This window comes from Triticum urartu, chromosome 6A, assembly GCF_056163025.1.
Source record: "Triticum urartu cultivar PI428250 chromosome 6A, HENAU_Tu73, whole genome shotgun sequence".
Classification (NCBI taxonomy): Eukaryota; Viridiplantae; Streptophyta; class Magnoliopsida; order Poales; family Poaceae; genus Triticum; species Triticum urartu.
The window spans coordinates 69,661,383-69,682,805 of NC_141878.1; the positions used below are offsets into that span (position 1 = coordinate 69,661,383).

Consider the following 21,423-nt stretch of genomic DNA (forward strand, 5'->3'; position numbering starts at 1 on the left):
ATATTCAAGATCTCCTACCATTGTAACTGACTTTGTGTAACCCTAACCCTCTCCGGTGTCTATATAAACCGGAGGGTTTTAGTCCGTAGGACAACTTCATCATACAACAATCATACCATAGGCTAGCTTCTAGGGTTTAGCCTCCTTGATCTCGTGGTAGATCTACTCTTGTACTACCCATATCATCAATATTAATCAAGCAAGACGTAGGGTTTTACCTCCATCAAGAGGGCCCGAACCTGGGTAAAACATTGTGTTCCTTGCCTCATGTTACCATCCGGCCTAGACGCACAGTTCGGGACCCCCTACCCGAGATCCGCCGGTTTTGACACCGACAACCATGTTCACTTCCCGGACTCCGCCGGAAAGGGACCATCACGGCTATACACGTGGTTGATTCATTTTAATTAAGTCAAGTGTCAAGTTCTCTACAACCGGATATTAACAAATTCCCATCTGCCACATAACCGCGGGCACGGCTCTCGAAAGTTTATACCCTGCAGGGGTGTCCCAACTTAGCCCATCACAAGCTCTCACGATCAACGAAGGATCCTTCTCCCGGAAAGACCCGATCAGCCTCGAAATCCCGGTTACAAGACATTTCAACAATGGTAAAACAAGACCAGCAAGACCGCCCGATGTGCTGACAAATCCCGATAGGAGTCGCACGTATCTTGTTCTCAGGGCACACAGGATGGGACAAGCTACGAGTAAAACTAGCCCTCAAGTTTCCCCGAGGTGGCCCCGCAGGCTGCCTGTTTCGGACCAACACTCGGAGGAGCACTGGCTCGGGGGGTTAAACTAAAGATGACCCTCGGGTTTGCAACCCCAAGGGAAATTTATAGGTTGCTAGGCAAATGTAAAACCAAGGTTGGGCCTTGCTGGAGGATTTTTATTCAAAGCGAACTGCTAAGGGGGTCCCATAACCCCAACCGCGTAAGGAACGTAAAATCAAGGAACATAACACCGGTATGACGGAAACTAAGGCGGCAAGAGTGGAACAAAATAGCGAGCAAAAGGCCAAGCCTTCCATGTGACGTCCGGATAATTAAGCTACAGTGATCCCACACTAATGATGCCACGTCACCTCGTTTATAGTTGCTAATCTCGAGTTAGTTCGAAACCGATTCAAATTCAAAATCAAAATCAAGCAAACAATAAAAGATTTTCAAATATTAAAACTAAAATGTTCAATAAATAGTAGATAAATCAGAGGCTATGATAAAATTGTATACAACATTATTGAAATTTGATAAGTGACTTAAACAACCTCAAACAGTGGCTGAAAACATTATTTACTAACCTTTTTATTAATAAAAAAATAAATATGAAATGATAATTACCCCAAACTAGTTTTTGTGGTAGGATATATTGTGATGTGAATTGTGGGCCAACTCTCATATTTTACAAAACTCATATGGTGCCCAAACAATTAGCCAAAACAGAAAAGGAAATAAATAAAAGAAAAGAAAATACATAACAAAAAAAAAGAAACCCCCCAGGCTAACTGGGCCTCGGCCCAGCCAGTGGCCTGCCAGGCCGGCCCACTCCCTCCCCTGGCCTATAACCCCGTGGGGGCACCGAACCCTAGCACGATCCCCACTTCCCCCCCCCCCCCGCCGCTCCCCCCTTCCCCGATCGGATCGGGGCAAACCCCCCCACTCCCCTCGCTCCTCGCACTCCCCCGCTGCCCACTTTGCCGACGGCGCTCCCCGACGCCTCTCGTCGTCTCAGGCGCCGCCCCGCCATCGTCGCCTTGACCCCGTCGCGCGCCTCCCCGTCCTCGCCCCCTTCCCGATCCAGAAATGGATCAGGGCTCGACCTCAACGCCGTCCGATGCCGCCTGCCGGAGCCACCTCGCCGGAGCCTCTCCGCCTCGATCCCCGTCGCCCCGCCGCCGTTCACCATCGCCACCGCCGCCCAGCTCCCTCCTCCTCAACCCTCCATCCCAGCGCCCCCCACGCTCGGCTGGTTCTGGATCGGGGAGGGGCCCGATCCCGCGTCGCCCCGCACCCCCGATTCCGTCGCCCGTTGCCGCGACGGCCTCGCGTCCTCGTCCTCCTCCCCGAGCTCCGCAGGACGTCGTGCTCGTCGCACCGACGCCAACCGCCGCCGCCTGGAACCGTCGTCCTCATCCCCACCTCGCCGGACGGCCTCGACCTCCCCCGGCTTCACCGAGCCCTCCACGAGCTCCACTGTGAGCCTCTCCGACGACCCCCACCTCCTCCCTCAATCAGGTTGTCGTCACCGCCGCGCCGCGTTTTCCCCTGCTGCTGCTCCCCTGACACCACAGCGCTCACCTGCTGCCGCGCCGTCCCGCCTCCGCCCTGCCGCCCTGTTCCGGCCGGCGCCATCGCGGCCCTTGGCCGCCGGAGCCCGTACCCGGCTCCCCCCCCCATCGCCCGGGCAGGCTACGGCCTCGGGCATGGGCACCACACCCGCTGCCCGCTAGCGCCGGCGTCCGCTAAGGCCCCCTGACCCAATGACATGTGGGGCCTAGCCCCTGGAACGTTTATATATAAAAATAATAATTTATAAACAATAATAATTACATTAATTAATTAATTAAGGAATTAATTAAGTTAATTAATCATAATCAGATTAACCTAATTAACTAATTAGTTTAATTAAACAGTACTTAGATTAGTTAAACACTAATTAGGCTGAACAATCAATGACATGCGGGACCCACACATAGTTGACCGAGTCAACTGCTTAGTTGACTGCTGATGTCAGCATGATGTCATGCTGACGTCATCTTTTACTATTCTGGATAATGTTGAATTATATAATTAATTCCAAGAATTAATAAAACTTTAGAAAATCATTTTAAAATAAACCGTAACTCGGATCGAAAAACTTTGTACATGAAAGTTGCTCAGAACGACGAGGCAAATCCGGATACGTAGCCCGTTCGTCCGCCACACATCCCTAACATACCGAACTCGCAACTTTCCCCCTCCGGCTCCTCTGCCCGAAAACGCGAAACACCGGGGATACTTTCCCGGATGTTTCCCCCCTTCACCGGTACCACCTATCCCTACGTTAGGTCACCTCTAGCACAACGTATTGCCGCTTCTTGCTTTTTGTTACATTTGATTGCTCTGTTATTTATTGTGTTCCCCTTCCGTTACTTCTTTTCGGTAGACCCTGAGACCGATGCCGGTACCCCTGTGATCGACTACATCGACGACCCCTCCTTGTCTGAGCAACCAGGCAAGCCCCCCCTTTGATCACCAGATATCACCTACTCTTCTCTATACTGCTTGCATTAGAGTAGTGTAGCATGTTACTGCTTCCCGTTAATCCTATACTGATGCATAGCCTGTCCTTGCTACTACTGTTGTTACCTTACCTGCAATCCTAATGCTTAGTATAGGATGCTAGTTTTTCATCAGTGGCCCTACATCCTTGTCCGTCTGCCATGCTATACTATCGGGCCGTGATCACTCGGGAGTTGATCACGGGTATATACTATATACTTTATACATGATAAATGTGTTGACTAAAGACGGGTCGGCTTGAGGAGCACCCGCGAGTGGATCTTTGAGGCGGAGCGACAGGGCAGGTTCCGACCACCTAGGAGAGAGGTGGGCCTGGCCCTGGTCGACGTTCGCGAATACTTAACACGCTTAACGAGATCTGGATATTTAATCCGAGTCTGGCCATTTGGTCTATACGCACTAACCATCTACGCGGGAGTAGTTATGGGTATCCCGGCGTCGTGGTATCAGCCGAAGCCTTCGTGACGTCAGCGACTGAGTGGCGCGCGCCGGATTGGAACGTAAGCCTGCTCTTGTATTAAGGGGGCTAGTTCTGCTTCCGGCCGCGTACGCAACGTGCAGGTGTGCTAAGGGCGATGGGCCCAGACCCCTGTGCGCTTAGGTTTAGACCGGCGTGCTGACCTCTCTGTTGTGCCTAGGTGGGGCTGCGACGTGTTGATCTTTCGAGGCCGGGCATGACCCAGGAAAGTGTGTCCGGCCAAATGGGATCGAGCGTGTTGGGGTATGTGGTGCACCCCTGCAGGGAAGTTAACCTATTCGAATAGCCGTGATCTTCGGTAACAGGACGACTTGGAGTTGTACCTTGACCTTATGACAACTAGAACCGGATACTTAATAAAACACACCCTTCCAAGTGCCAGATACAACCGGTGGTCGCTCTCTCACAGGGCGACGAGGGGAGGATCATCGGTTAGGGTTATGCTATGCGATGCTACTTGGAGGTCTTCAGTCTACTCCCTTCTACATGCTGCAACACGGAGGCTGCCAGAAGCGTAGTCTTCGAAAGGACTAGCTATCCCCCTCTTATTCCGGCTTTCTGCAGTTCATTCTACATATGATAGCCTTATTCCATGTGATACCAATGCATACATATGTAGTGTAGCTCCTTGCTTGCGAGTACTTTGGATGAGTACTCACGGTTGCTTTCTCCCTCCTTTCCCCCTTTCCTTCTTCCTGGTTGTCGCAACCAGATGTTGGAGCCCAGGAGCCAGACGCCACCGTCGACGACGACCCCTACTGCACCGGAGGTGCCTACTACTACGTGATGCCCGCTGACGACGACCAGGAGTAGTTAGGAGGATCCCAGGCAGGAGGCCTGCGCCTCTTTCGATCTGTATCCCAGTTTGTGCTAGCCTTCTTAAGGCGAACTTGTTTAACTTATGTCTGTACTCAGATATTGTTGCTTCCGCTGACTCGTCTATGATCGAGCTCTTGTATTCGAGCCTTCGAGGCCCCTGGCTTGTAATATGATGCTTGTATGACTTATTTTATTTGTAGAGTTGTGTTGTGATATCTTCCCGTGGGTCCCTGATCTTGATCGTACACGTTTGCGTGTATGATTAGTGTACGATTAAATCGGGGGCGTCACAAGTTGGTATGCTCCTGAAATTCTTGCTTGCTTGCATTATGGTTAATCCCATAAGTATAGTAATCTTATTGGCAACCTTTGACACTATCATTTTGAGTCCATTGATTTGACAAGTTGCGAAGGCTCGCAATCCTCACTCAGATCATAGAATTCATCCTTCCAGCTCAGACGTCATTTTAAACATGGGCTGGTTCTCGACCAATCAAATTGCCATCGATTGTACCCCTAAGTCTATTCAACTTGTCCGTCCTTGATCAGAGCATTTGCTCCTGATCCCTTGATTTGAAAATCATAATTCCTTTGTTATTTAAACGTTGAATTATTCAGATGTTCTGTAAAACGATGCATTTGCATTCTTTCTTCCTCTGATTGGGTATCGATACTCACATCAGCTCCATTGTGGATCACCATATCCACTGTTGGATTATTATCCGACAATGTCCTTCATAATTAATCACCTTGTGAGTTCTTTCTCCGATACATAATGCCTTTGGTAATTTGTATCCTCTCCTTTTGCCAACCATGCTCTGCTTTCGAGCTGGTAATATTTACTCATGAAACTTGTGGAATATATTTCTAAGATATCCCGATGGGTTGAACATTATGCCTTCCTTAATCTGTGTGAACCCGAAAACTTTTCAGCGGTCTTACTCCTCTAGTAATTCACCTGGTAGGTTTTCAAACTGAAATCGTTTTATTAGAGCTGTGAATGAAAGGTTATGCATTGAAGAAGTGGGAGTCGACCTTGGACCTTTGTGTTCATGCCCATGGACACGATGTAGATCCTATCATGGAAGCTTCTTGTAATAATAATTATTTCCTTAATATAATATCCTTTGGTATTGGTGAATTGATCCTTTGCAAGCGTGGTTCCGACCATATGTTCTTCTTAGATCCCATTTGTCGGGCAAGTTTAAGCACTTGTCTTCTGTGGATCGATACACCATTCTAACCTTTACTTTGATCTTTCGTCGAGTATTACCCCCTCTGGTATCTCGAGATTATCACGGAACTGCATAACTTCTTATGCGTTCTTCATCAAGTATTACATTCTCACTGATTCCGAATTTTTTTTTCTTTCACGGGCTCTGAGTTAATAAACACTCAAAGACATCGATAACTGAATCGAGTTCACACCGCGATTAAACAAATCTTGGTAACCTTCATTACTTATGAATTTGAACTCGATCACGTAAATCCTAACCTGCTCGGCTATATCATTATCGTGCCGATTTTAACTGTGCTACCTGGTCCTTAACCCCAGAGCACAACTTTCGATGATGAGCTAAGCTTACATCGATCTCCCTCATCATTCCATTTCGCCTTGAACAACAAGCTTGATTTCGAGTTTGTGTCATAACTGTGGTTCCAATAACCTCTTGCTTCATCATTCCTTTGGCTTGGTGTCATCGCTGATCAATTACATCCTCATGAAATCTCTCGACAAAATTTGTCGTGATCATCATCAACAATTGACTCCTTCCAAGGTATCAATTGAATTCATGATGAGAAATACCATCCTTGACCTCGATGATTTGTTTTATCATCTACCACTTTATTGCCTTCCGTTCAACACAAACTTGTTCGTGTTTTGTGTTATACCTTGCTATCCAACATTGGTTCTCCTTTACCTTGGAGTATTACCATCCTTTATGTCAAGAATGTCGTGAGAATTTCACCACCTCTTGATAATTCTTGATATAGGTGATACTTATCGCCATCACCATTCTTGTCTTGGTCCCCGTGTTGTTCCTAACCGGAATACCGACAAATGGACTAGTAATTTTAAAACTTCTAGCAACCTTATTGCTTTGAAGTTAATGGTCGACATCTCATTCTAGGCCATTTGTTATCGAATCACCTTCTAACATTGATTATGCTACCTAAGACCGTAGTTCGGGTGCACCTTCTACCAATGTTTAATTGTGTATGTTTTCCTCGAGCATACCTCACTATATCATTTGATCTGACAAATGTTATCTCTTTGTTCGCATAATTGTGGAAATCCATCTTTTGGAAATCCCAATGATTTGTCGCTGAGTTCATCAGCCACCTCCTCATCCTCTCCTTGGTTTACTGATGAACTCTTGTTTCGAAACTCGCTTCCATAGTTCATTTCCCGAGAATCTTACGAGGTCTTCTCGTCAATTCTTGTCGTACCTTTTTATCTCAGGCATCCTGAGTCTGAGGTATCCTGACTCCAATCAGATCTGAAACTCGGTCAGATATGATGGTTGGAATATTTTCCAAGAGTCATAACATTGGTCCTTATATGACCCGGTAAGATGATGTCATGCCTAGCACACCTGGCCGGAGGACCTATTGTTATAGTTTCCTTTTCAGCAAGGTTATCCACTCTTCCATGAGGAAATTGTAAGACTTATTCTACAAGTGATTCCTAATAGACCCTTTGTGTTTCCAAAAGTCTGATATTCACCTGTTGACCATGTCCATGCTATCTTGAAGCATGTCTGTGGTACTCCGATTTTGAACAGGAACAATTGAAGCCCAATGTTAAATGTTTCCTGCTCAATTATCCGAACACCGCTGTATGGATAATGTCATGAAAATTCTCTCCCATACCTAAAGAGTTTTCTACATTATATCATGTCATGGATATCATGATCTGCTTGTCCTTGGGTAGGATATACCCTTGAAATATGTATTTAAACACATTTTCCTTTCCATTGTTCAGTTTAAACTAATGATCACATTTTCCTCTCCATTGGTTTGTTGACCTTTCTTGTGATCTATATAATCTAAGCAGTAATAATTCATTGCTTATGTAAACACCTCGGTGTACCATTCTGTCAGCAAGACCCTGTTACTATTGTTGAAAACTTTCTGGTAACCGCCGATAGACGAGAACTCTACCTATTGGTCCGCCTCGTTCAACGAGCAGGAAAATGGTTCTCTTCGTCCCTCGCCCTTGGTACCGATGTTGTTGCCGACATAACCGACAGACTATCCTCTGACATGCCTTGCTTTCATGATCGGGCAATACGTCACCGCCCTTCCTGCTTTTAACCCACATGGTGGGCCCATAACCCACAGTTCCTCAGGATCGAAACCTGACTCTCCTATACACCCCCCTGTTTTTAAGGTTGTTCCTCGCACCTGGCCTCGTATGTAATTCACGAGCCACCTTCCGTGTGATCCTCAATCCTGGTATTAAACACAATACTTGTTTCCGTTGCTTTGAACCCCTTTCACACTCTGTTTCAGGCAACGAACGATTGCCTACCCGCTTGAAACTTCTCATGGTACCTCCTTACTTTACTCTCGATATTTTCTTAAGTATTAGTTCGAGAGTTACTTTCCGCCACCTTCCCCGATGTTAACTACCAGATAGTCAACCTTGCAGAGGTCTGTTCTCCCGGAATATACCCACCCTTTATTCTTTCGTAAGTACGATTGAGTTCTCGAAGAAAGGAAGCCGACTTCATCATGATGACTGAAGCATAGGGATGAAGACATCAATGTTATGGATCGACCTCTTCGAGAAGAGCAACAACGATCAAGAAGAATCACTAGGATTTCGTAACCTATTCTTCCCCCTTACACACCTCTTAAATCTCGGGACGAGATTTCTTGTAGTGGAGGAGAATTGTGACGTCCGGATAATTAAGCTACAGTGATCCCACACTAATGATGCCACGTCACCTCGTTTATAGTTGCTAATCTCGAGTTAGTTCGAAACCGATTCAAATTCAAAATCAAAATCAAGCAAACAATAAAAGATTTTCAAATATTAAAACTAAAATGTTCAATAAATAGTAGATAAATCAGAGGCTATGATAAAATTGTATACAACATTATTGAAATTTGATAAGTGACTTAAACAACCTCAAACAGTGGCTGAAAACATTATTTACTAACCTTTTTATTAATAAAAAAATAAATATGAAATGATAATTACCCCAAACTAGTTTTTGGTGGTAGGATATATTGTGATGTGAATTGTGGGCCAACTCTCATATTTTACAAAACTCATATGGTGCCCAAACAATTAGCCAAAACAGAAAAGGAAATAAATAAAAGAAAAGAAAATACATAACAAAAAAAAAAGAAACCCCCCAGGCTAACTGGGCCTCGGCCCAGCCAGTGGCCTGCCAGGCCGGCCCACTCCCTCCCCTGGCCTATAACCCCGTGGGGGCACCGAACCCTAGCACGATCCCCACTTCCCCCCCCCCCCCCCCCCCCCGCCGCTCCCCCCTTCCCCGATCGGATCAGGGCAAACCCCCCCACTCCCCTCGCTCCTCGCACTCCCCCGCTGCCCACTTTGCCGACGGCGCTCCCCGACGCCTCTCGTCGTCTCAGGCGCCGCCCCGCCATCGTCGCCTTGACCCCGTCGCGCGCCTCCCCGTCCTCGCCCCCTTCCCGATCCAGAAATGGATCAGGGCTCGACCTCAACGCCGTCCGATGCCGCCTGCCGGAGCCACCTCGCCGGAGCCTCTCCGCCTCGATCCCCGTCGCCCCGCCGCCGTTCACCATCGCCACCGCCGCCCAGCTCCCTCCTCCTCAACCCTCCATCCCAGCGCCCCCCCACGCTCGGCTGGTTCTGGATCGGGGAGGGGCCCGATCCCGCGTCGCCCCGCACCCCCGATTCCGTCGCCCGTTGCCGCGACGGCCTCGCGTCCTCGTCCTCCTCCCCGAGCTCCGCAGGACGTCGTGCTCGTCGCACCGACGCCAACCGCCGCCACCTGGAACCGTCGTCCTCATCCCCACCTCGCCGGACGGCCTCGACCTCCCCCGGCTTCACCGAGCCCTCCACGAGCTCCACTGTGAGCCTCTCCGACGACCCCCACCTCCTCCCTCAATCAGGTTGTCGTCACCGCCGCGCCGCGTTTTCCCCTGCTGCTGCTCCCCTGACACCACAGCGCTCACCTGCTGCCGCGCCGTCCCGCCTCCGCCCTGCCGCCCTGTTCCGGCCGGCGCCATCGCGGCCCTTGGCCGCCGGAGCCCGTACCCGGCTCCCCCCCCCCCATCGCCCGGGCAGGCTACGGCCTCGGGCATGGGCACCACACCCGCTGCCCGCTAGCGCCGGCGTCCGCTAAGGCCCCCTGACCCAATGACATGTGGGGCCTAGCCCCTGGAACGTTTATATATAAAAATAATAATTTATAAACAATAATAATTACATTAATTAATTAATTAAGGAATTAATTAAGTTAATTAATCATAATCAGATTAACCTAATTAACTAATTAGTTTAATTAAACAGTACTTAGATTAGTTAAACACTAATTAGGCTGAACAATCAATGACATGCGGGACCCACACATAGTTGACCGAGTCAACTTCTTAGTTGACTGCTGATGTCAGCATGATGTCATGCTGACGTCATCTTTTACTATTCTGGATAATGTTGAATTATATAATTAATTCCAAGAATTAATAAAACTTTAGAAAATCATTTTAAAATAAACCGTAACTCGGATCGAAAAACTTTGTACATGAAAGTTGCTCAGAACGACGAGGCAAATCCGGATACGTAGCCCGTTCGTCCGCCACACATCCCTAACATACCGAACTCGCAACTTTCCCCCTCCGGCTCCTCTGCCCGAAAACGCGAAACACCGGGGATACTTTCCCGGATGTTTCCCCCCTTCACCGGTACCACCTATCCCTACGTTAGGTCACCTCTAGCACAACGTATTGCCGCTTCTTGCTTTTTGTTACATTTGATTGCTCTGTTATTTATTGTGTTCCCCTTCCGTTACTTCTTTCCGGTAGACCCTGAGACCGATGCCGGTACCCCTGTGATCGACTACATCGACGACCCCTCCTTGTCTGAGCAACCAGGCAAGCCCCCCCTTTGATCACCAGATATCACCTACTCTTCTCTATACTGCTTGCATTAGAGTAGTGTAGCATGTTACTGCTTCCCGTTAATCCTATACTGATGCATAGCCTGTCCTTGCTACTACTGTTGTTACCTTACCTGCAATCCTAATGCTTAGTATAGGATGCTAGTTTTTCATCAGTGGCCCTACATCCTTGTCCGTCTGCCATGCTATACTATCGGGCCGTGATCACTCGGGAGTTGATCACGGGTATATACTATATACTTTATACATGATAAATGTGTTGACTAAAGACGGGTCGGCTTGAGGAGCACCCGCGAGTGGATCTTTGAGGCGGAGCGACAGGGCAGGTTCCGACCACCTAGGAGAGAGGTGGGCCTGGCCCTGGTCGACGTTCGCGAATACTTAACACGCTTAACGAGATCTGGATATTTAATCCGAGTCTGGCAATTTGGTCTATACGCACTAACCATCTACGCGGGAGTAGTTATGGGTATCCCGGCGTCGTGGTATCAGCCGAAGCCTTCGTGACGTCAGCGACTGAGTGGCGCGCGCCGGATTGGAACGTAAGCCTGCTCTTGTATTAAGGGGGCTAGTTCTGCTTCCGGCCGCGTACGCAACGTGCAGGTGTGCTAAGGGCGATGGGCCTAGACCCCTGTGCGCTTAGGTTTAGACCGGCGTGCTGACCTCTCTGTTGTGCCTAGGTGGGGCTGCGACGTGTTGATCTTTCGAGGCCGGGCATGACCCAGGAAAGTGTGTCCGGCCAAATGGGATCGAGCGTGTTGGGGTATGTGGTGCACCCCTGCAGGGAAGTTAACCTATTCGAATAGCCGTGATCTTCGGTAACAGGACGACTTGGAGTTGTACCTTGACCTTATGACAACTAGAACCGGATACTTAATAAAACACACCCTTCCAAGTGCCAGATACAACCGGTGGTCGCTCTCTCACAGGGCGACGAGGGGAGGATCATCGGTTAGGGTTATGCTATGCGATGCTACTTGGAGGTCTTCAGTCTACTCCCTTCTACATGCTGCAACACGGAGGCTGCCAGAAGCGTAGTCTTCGAAAGGACTAGCTATCCCCCTCTTATTCCGGCTTTCTGCAGTTCAGTCTACATATGATAGCCTTATTCCATGTGATACCAATGCATACATATGTAGTGTAGCTCCTTGCTTGCGAGTACTTTGGATGAGTACTCACGGTTGCTTTCTCCCTCCTTTCCCCCTTTCCTTCTTCCTGGTTGTCGCAACCAGATGTTGGAGCCCAGGAGCCAGACGCCACCGTCGACGACGACCCCTACTGCACCGGAGGTGCCTACTACTACGTGATGCCCGCTGACGACGACCAGGAGTAGTTAGGAGGATCCCAGGCAGGAGGCCTGCGCCTCTTTCGATCTGTATCCCAGTTTGTGCTAGCCTTCTTAAGGCGAACTTGTTTAACTTATGTCTGTACTCAGATATTGTTGCTTCCGCTGACTCGTCTATGATCGAGCTCTTGTATTCGAGCCTTCGAGGCCCCTGGCTTGTAATATGATGCTTGTATGACTTATTTTATTTGTAGAGTTGTGTTGTGATATCTTCCCGTGGGTCCCTGATCTTGATCGTACACGTTTGCGTGTATGATTAGTGTACGATTAAATCGGGGGCGTCACATTCCACCCTTTGCCAAGTATATAGATGCATTAATTAAATAAGAGATAATGTGATATCCCAACATATCCATGTTCGAACATGGAACAACCTGCAAGGCACCTGCAACTAGCAACGCTATAAGAGGGGCTGAGCAAAAGCAGTAATTAGCCAAACAACGGTTTGCTAGGAAGGTGGGTTAGAGGCTTGACATGGCAATAGGGGAGGCATGATAAACAAGTGGTAGGTAGAGCGACATAGTGATAGAGCGAACAACTAGCAAGCAAAGATAGAAGTGATATCGAGGGTAATGATCATCTTGCCTGAGATCTCGCAAGGAAGAAGAACGAGTCAATGGAGAAGACAAACGGACGTAGTCGAATGAATCCTCACAACTCCCGAACGAAACCGAAGCTAACGAGAGAAGCAAACCGGAAAGAAGCAAACAACATGATAAACAACCATCACGTACACATGGCATGATGCACAACCAAGGATGATGCATGTCTGGTTTAATGAGTCATGGCATGGCAAAGTGCAACAAACAACGCTACACGTTAAGTGGAGCTCAATATGCAACGAGTTGCATATTGACGAAACACCACATTCAAATATTTAGTTCACTCTCGTTTATGTACCCAACAATATTAAATGTTATTAAACATGGCAAGGAGTGAGGCATAAGTAAACTAGTTATTTAGGCAAGTTTAAATGAGGCTGGAAATAACAAACAACAATTCTAGAAAATCCCCATATGCATATTATGAATTTGGTACTGTTTTGCCCTAAACCATATTTTAGAGTTGTTAAACATGCAAGATGAGTGCACCATTTTAAACTAGGCATTTTTCTACCCCATTTGCACATAAAGTTTATTTAAATCCGAGCTGCGGTTAATTAGTTATGAATTAAATCATTTTAACATGAAAAATATGCAAATTAATGCAAACAAAATTTTAAACATTTTTAACATGGATTAAAGTTGCATATTATGAAACTAGACAAAATTCTAAGCATTTTACATATATAAGTTATTTACATATGATGCACGGTTTGTGAGATATGATATGCATGAACATGGAGGGTTTTTCTACAAATCTACCAAGCTCCTAGATAAATGAATAAATTCGCAGCAAGGAAAAAAACTACACAGGAAAAAACTGGTTGTGCCAACAGTGCACAGGAAGCGGATGGAGGGGGCTGCTCACCCATGGCCATGGCCCAGGTCGGTGGAGCAGTGGGCCGGCTGGTGCGCTGGGCCTTAGCGCCGAAAGCGTGCACGGTTGGACCTCGCTGGAAGAGGCAGGACGGGGTCAACGCGGTTGGGACGAGCGGGCGTCCTCTGCTCGATAGGAAGTAGAACCGCGGCGGCGCGGGCAACTCCGAAGGACGACAGAGCGACGGGAACGGGAGGAGATCGCCGGACATGGCGCAGGGCTGCCCGGATCTCGCTAGAGATGAAGCAGATTGGGTGGTGGCGCAACAAACTTGGCCGGCGGTGGGCTCCTGTTCATGGGGGAAAAGAGAGAGGCCGCGGGTGAGGGACACGAAGAGCAAACGGGGGAGAAAGAGAAGGGAGGCGAGGTCGGCCTGTTCCGGCGGTGCTCCGACGGGATCCCGGTCGCCGGAGGAGGGCGGCGGCGAGGCGGTGGGGTCGAGCAGGAGGAGGCGCTCGGGGAGGTTGGTGCGGGCGAACTTGGTGCGGGGAGCAAAGGCGTACGGGCGGCGGTGCGGTCCGGGCCCAGGCGGGCTCGCGATGGGCTTCGCAGGGCCGCGCGGCTGGAGGTGGAGAATCGAGCGAGGTGGTGGCTGGCGAACGGCGGCGCACCAAGTGGCTGCGGGGAAGCGGGCAGGCGCGGAAATTGAGTAGGGTAGGTGCAGACTAGGGGATGCCAAATTTGGAAGGAGGGTGTTCATATATAGCAAAAATTGCTAGGGTTTGGGTCTAGGGTTTGTTTCTGGACCCTCCGAGGTCGATCAGACGGTTCCAATCGGAGGGGGGTTAAATAGATGGGCTAGGAGGGCTGTGTAGAGGGGTTGGACTGAGATGAGAGAAGAGAAATGAGGCCCGGCAACTGTTTTCGGAGACCGAAAACGTCCGACGTTAGACCGGCAGCAGTGTCGCTATAGTTATCCGTTGAGGTATCAAACGGACTCCGAATGCGATGAAACTTCGCAGACGATCTACCTACAACACAACAACACCGCACACCAACTTTCATACTATTCCGAGAACATTTTCCGGCCACTTATAAAATAATATTTCGGAGGTGCCGCGGACGCGTGTGAGTGTGGTTGGGCTCGGAACGAACAATGGAGAGAACTGGGAGACCCGGACGGATGCAAGTTTTGAAAACATGCAGATGCAATGCGGATGATGACATGAGATGAAATGCATGACATGAACAAAATGCAAAACGAAAGACAAAACCCAACCACGAAGGAAATATCATACATAGCCGGAAATGGCAAAAGTAGGAGTTACAAATATGAAAAGTTACATCTCGGGTGTTGCACAGGTCGTGCTCATGGGTGCCGTCAAGGGGTACCGCGTTGCTGGTGGCCCGCTCTGTGAGATCGTCGACCCACTATACCCTGGAGGCAGCTTCGACCCTCTCGGCCTAGCCGACGATCCCAAGGCATTCGCTGAGCTCAAGGTGAAGGAAATCAAGAACGGTCGCCTCGCCATGTTCTCAATGTTCGGCTTCTTTGTCCAAGCTATCGTCACAGGCAAGGGCCCACTTGAGAACCTCGCTGACCACATCGCTGACCCAGTCAACAACAACGCCTGGGCGTTCGCTACCAACTTTTTCCCCGGCAAGTAATTAAGATGTCTTGAAGATTGTGCACGCCACGAAGCGTGTTGTTGTGTAGTCTGAGTTGTACTACCATGATGTATATTACGAGAATTTTGTGCAAAAGCAATGCAAGATTGTCCGGCTTGGATGTTATTACTTGCATCAATCTAATTGCTGTGGTCACAATACATGAAAACAGATACGTATTTCGACTCGCGCTTAGTGAACCATTATCATTATTGTTGGGGAACGTAGTAATTTCAAAAAATTTCCTACGCACACTCAAGATCATGGTGATGCATAGCAACGAGAGGGGAGAGTGTTGTCCACGTACCCTCGTAGACCGAAAGCGGAAGCGTTAGCACAACGTGGTTGATGTAGTCATACGTCTTCATGATCCGACCGATCAAGTACCGAACGCACGACACCTCCGAGTTCTACACACGTTCAACTCAATGACGTCCCTCGAACTCTGATCCAGCCGAGTGTTGAGGGAGAATTTCGTCAGCACGACGGCGTGGTGATGATGATGATGTTCTACCGACGCAGGGCTTCGCCTAAGCACCGCTACGATATGATCGAGGTGGATTATGGTGGAGGGGGGGCAACGCACATGGCTAAGAGATCAAGAGATCAATTGTTGTGTCTTTGGGGTGCCCCCTACCCCCGTATATAAAGGAGTGGAGGAGGGGGAGGGCCGGCCCTCTCTATGGCGCGCCCTAGGGGAGTCCTACTCCCACCGGGAGTAGGATTCCCCCTTTCCTAGTAGAACTAGGAGCCCTTCCAAGTAGTAGGAGTAGGAGGGAAGGAAAGGGAAGGGAAAAGGAGAAGGAAGGAAAGGGGCGCCCCCCCCCCCTCCCTAGTCCAATTCAGACCAGCCCATGGGGAGGGGTGAGGCCACCCTTTAAGGCCTTTCTCTCATTTCTCGTATGGCCCATTAAGGCCCAATACGAATTCCCGTAACTCCCCGGTACTCCCGAAAATACCTGAATCACTCGGAACCTTTCTGGTGTCCGAATATAGTCGTCCAATATATCGATCTTTACGTCTCGACCATTTCGAGACTCCTCGTCATGTACCCGATCTCATCCGGGACTCCGAACTCCTTCGGTACATCAAAACACATAAACTCATAATATAACCGTCATCGAACTTTACGCGTGCGGACCCTACGGGTTCGAGAACTATGTAGACATGACCGAGACACGTCTTCGGTCAATAACCAATAGCGGAACCTGGATGCTCATATTTGCTCCTACATATTCTATGAAGATTTTTATCGGTTAAACCGCATAACAACATATGTTGTTCCCTTTGTCATCGGTATGTTACTTGCCCAAGATTCGATCGTCGGTATCTCAATACCTAGTTCAATCTCGTTACTGGCAAGTCTCTTTACTCATTCCGTAATACATTATCCCACAACTAACTCATTAGTTGCAATTCTTGCAAGGCTTAAGTGATGTGCATTACCGAGAGGGCCCAGAGATACCTCTCCGACAATCGGAATGACAAATCCTAATCTCGAAATACGCCAACCCAACAAGTACCTTCGGAGACACCTGTAGAGCACCTTTATAATCACCCAGTTACGTTGTGACGTTTGGTAGCACACAAAGTGTTCCTCTGGTAAACGGGAGTTGCATAATCTCATAGTCATAGGAACATGTATAAGTATGAAGAAAGCAATAGCAACAAACTAAACGATCAAGTGCTATGCTAACGGAATGGGTCAAGTCAATCACATCATTCTCCTAATGATGTAATCCCGTTAATCAAATGACAACTCATGTCTATGGTTAGGAAACATAACCATCTTTGATCAACGAGCTAGTCAAGTAGAGGCATACTAGTGACACTCTGTTTGTCTATGTATTCACACATGTATTATGTTTTCGGTTAATACAATTCTAGCATGAATAATAAACATTTATCATGATATAAGGAAATAAATAATAACTTTATTATTGCCTCTAGGGCATATTTCCTTCAGTCTCCCACTTGCACTAGAGTCAATAATCTAGTTCACATCGCCATGTGATTTAATACCAATAGTTCACATCACCATGTGATTAACACCCATAGTTCACATCGACATGTGACCAACACCCAAAGGGTTTACTAGAGTCAATAATCTAGTTCACATCGCTATGTGATTAACACCCAAAGAGTATTGAGGTGTGATCATGTTTTGCTTGTGAGAGAAGTTTAGTCAACGGGTCTGCCACATTCAGATCCGTAAGTATTTTGCAAATTTCTATGTCAACAATGCTCTTCACAGAGCTACTCTAGCTAATTGCTCCCACTTTCAATATGTATCCAGATTGAGATTTAGAGTCATCTGGATCAGTGTCAAAATTTGCATCGACGTAACCCTTTACGACGAACCTTTTGTCACTTCCATAATCGAGAAACATATCCTTATTCCACTAAGGATAATTTTGACCAATGTCCAGTGATCTACTCCTAGATCACTATTGTACTCCTTTGACAAACTCAGGGCAGGGTATACAATAGGTCTGGTACACAGCATGGCATACTTTATAGAACCTATGGCTAAGGCATAGGTAATGACTTTCATTCTCTCTCTATCTTCTGTCGTGGTCGGTTTTTGAGTCTTACTCAACATCACACCTTGTAACACAGGCAAGAACTCCTTCTTTGACTGTTCCATTTTAAACTACTTCAAAATCTTGTCAAGGTATGTACTCATTGAAAAACTTATCAAGCGTCTTGATCTATCTCTATAGATCTTGATGCTGAATATGTAAGCAGCTTCATCGAGGTCTTTCTTTGAAAAAACTCCTTTCAAACATTCCTTTATGCTTTGCAGAATAATTTTACATCATCTCCGATCAACAATATGTCATACATATACTTATCAGAAATGTTGTAGTGCTCCCACTCACTTTCTTGTAAATATAGGCTTCACCGCAAGTCTGTATAAAAATATATGCTTTGATCAACTTATCAAAGCGTATATTCCAACTCCAAGATGCTTGCACCAGTCCATAGATGGATCGCTGGAGCTTGCATATTTTGTTAGTACCTTTAGGATCGACAAAACTTTCTGGTTGTATCATATACAACTCTTCTTTAATAAATCCTAAGGAATGCAGTTTTGTTTATCCATTTGCCAGATTTCATAAAATGCGGCAATAGCTAACATGATTCGGACAGACTTAAGCATAGATACGAGTGAGAAATTCTCATCGTTGTCAACACCTTGAACTTGTCGAAAACCTTTTTGCGACAATTCTAGCTTTGTAGACGGTAACACTACTATCAGTGTTCATCTTCCTCTTGAAGATCCATTTAATCTCAATGGCTCGCCGATCTTTGGGCAAGTCAATCAAAGTCCATACTTTGTTCTTATACATGGATCTCATCTCATATTTCATGGCCTCAAGCCATTTCGCGGAATCTGGGCTCATCATCGCTTCCTCATAGTTCGTAGGTTCGTCATGGTCAAGTAACATGACCTCCAGAACAGGATTACCGTACCACTCTGGTGCGGATCTCACTCTGGTTTACCTACGAGGTTCGGTAGTAACTTGATCTGAAGTTACATGATCATCATCATTAGCTTCCTCACTAATTGGTGTAGTAGTCAGAGGAACAGATTTCTGTGATGAACTACTTTCCAATAAGGGAGCAGGTACAGTTACCTCATCAAGTTCTACTTTTCTCCCACTCACTTCTTTCGAGAGAAACTCCTTCTCTAGAAAGGATCCATTCTCAGCAATGAATATCTTGCCTTCGGATCTGTGATAGAAGGTGTACCCAACATTTTCTTTTGGGTATCCTATGAAGACGCACTTCTCCGATTTGGGTTTGAGCTTATCAGGTTGAAACTTCTTCACATAAGCATTGCAACCTCAAACTTTAAGAAACGACAGTTTAGGTTTCTTGCCAAACCATAGTTCATACGGTGTCGTCTCAACGGATTTAGATGGTGCCCTATTTAACGTGAATGTAGTTGTCTCTAATGCATAACCTCAAAACTATAGTGGTTAATCGGTAAGAAACATCATAGATTGCACTATATCCAATAATAGTACGGTTATGACGTTCGGACACACCATTATGTTGTGGTGTTCCAGGTGGCACGATTTTGTGAAACTATTCCACATTGTTTTAATTGAAGACCAAACTCGTAACTCAAATATTTGTCTCTGCGATCAGATCATAGAAACTTTATTTTCTTGTCACGATGATTTTCCACTTCACTCTGAAGTTTTTGAACTTTTCAAATGTTTCAGACTTATGTTTCATCAAGTAGATATACCCATATCTGCTCAAATCATCTATGAAGGTCAGAAAATAACGATACCCGCCGCGAGCCTCAACATTCATCGGACTGCATACATCAGTATGTATTATTTCCAATAAGTCAGTTGGTTGCTCCATTCTTCCGGAGAACGGAGTCTTAGTCATCTTGCCCATGAGGCACAGTTCACAAGCATCAACTGATTCATAATCAAGTGATTCCAAAAGCCCATCAGCATGGATTTTCTTCATGCGCTTTACACCAATATGACCTAAACGGCAGTGCCACAAATAAGTTGCACTATCATTATTAACTTTGCATCTTTTGGCTTCAATATTATGAGAATGTGTATCACCACAATCGAGATCCAACAAACCATTTTCATTGGGTGTATGACCATAGAAGGTTTTATTCATGTAAACAGAACAACAATTTATTCTCTTACTTAAATGAATAACCCTATTGCAATAAACATGATCAAATCATATTCATGCTCAACGCAAACACCAAATAACACTTATTTAGGTTCAACACTAATCCCGAAAGTATAGGGAGTGTGCGATGATGATCATATCAATCTTGGAACCACTTCCAACACACATCGTCACTTCACCCTTAACTAGTCTCTGTTCATTCTGCAACTCCCGTTTCGAGTTACTACTCTTAGCAACTGAACCAGTATCAAATACCGAGGGGTTGCTACGAACACTAGTAAAATACACATCAATAATCTGTATATCAAATATACCTTTGTTCACTTTGCCATCCTTCTTATCCGCCAAATACTTGGGGCAGTTCCGCTTCCAGTGACCAGTCCTTTTGAAGTAGAAGCACTTAGTCTCAGGCTTAGGACCAGACTTGGGCTTCTTCACTTGAGCAGCAACTTGCTTGCCGTTCTTCTTGAAGTTCCCTTTCTTTCCCTTTGCCCTTTTCTTGAAACTAGTGGTCTTGTTAATCATCAACACTTGATGCTCTTTCTTGATTTCTACCTTCATCGATTTCATCATCATGAAAAGCTCGGGAATCGTTTTCATCATCCCTTGCATACTATAGTTCATCACGAAGTTCTACTAACTTGGTGATGGTGACTAGAGAATTCTGTCAATCACTATTTTATCTGGAAGATTAACTCCCACTTGATTCAAGTGATTGTAGTACCCAGACAATCTGAACACATGCTCACTGCTTGAGCTATTCTCCTCCATCTTTTAGCTATAGAACTTGTTGGAGACTTCATATCTCTCAACTCGGGTATTTGCTTGAAATATTAACTTCAACTCCTGGAACATCCATATGATCCATGACGTTCAAAACGTCTTTGAAGTCCCGATTCTAAGCTGTTAAGCATGGTGCACTAAACTATCAAGTAGTCATCATATTGAGCTAGCCAAATGTTCATGACCTCTGCATCTGCTCCTGCAATAGGTCTGTCACCTAGCGGTGCATTAAGGACATAATTCTTCTGTGCAGCAATGAGGATAAACCTCAGATAACGGATCCAATCCGCATCATTGCTACTAACATCTTTCAACTTAGTTTTCTCTAGGAACATATCAAAAATAAAACAGGGAGCTAAACGTGAGCTATTGATCTACAACATAGATATTCTAATACTACCAGGACTAAGTTCATGATAAATTTAAGTTCAATTAATTATATTACTTAAGAACTCCCACTTAGAAAGACATCCCTCTAATCTTCTAAGTGATCACGTGATCCAAATCAACTAAACCATAACCGATCATCACGTGAAATGGAGTAGTTTTCAATGGTGAACATCACTATGTTGATCATATCTACTATATGATTCACGCTCGACCTTTCAGTTTCAGTGTTCCGAGGCCATATCTGCATATGCTAGGCTCGTCAAGTTTAACCTGAGTATTCTGCGTGTGCAAAACTGGCTTGCACCTGTTGTAGATGGACGTAGAGCTTATCACACCCGATCATCACGTGGTGTCTGGGCACGACAAACTTTGGCAACGGTGCATACTCAGGTGGAACACTTTTATCTTGAAATTTAGTGAGAGATCATCTTATAATGC

At 46.5% G+C, this 21,423-nt stretch overlaps 1 protein-coding gene across 1 annotated transcript; it reads left to right on the top strand.

The window, feature by feature from the left end:
* The first annotated feature begins 14,775 nt into the window (after positions 1 to 14,775).
* Positions 14,776 to 15,135, top strand: LOC147963987 (chlorophyll a-b binding protein 1D-like). The gene has a single exon (XM_087529781.1). The coding sequence runs from the start codon at positions 14,776 to 14,778 to the stop codon at positions 15,133 to 15,135; it is 360 nt and encodes a 119-aa protein (XP_087385907.1).
* Positions 15,136 to 21,423: the final 6,288 nt, after the last annotated feature.

Bases quoted from the DNA above. Each gene is read 5' to 3' on its own strand.
- LOC147963987 (XM_087529781.1), top strand. From the start codon at position 14,776: ATGGCAAAAGTAGGAGTTACAAATATGAAAAGTTACATCTCGGGTGTT.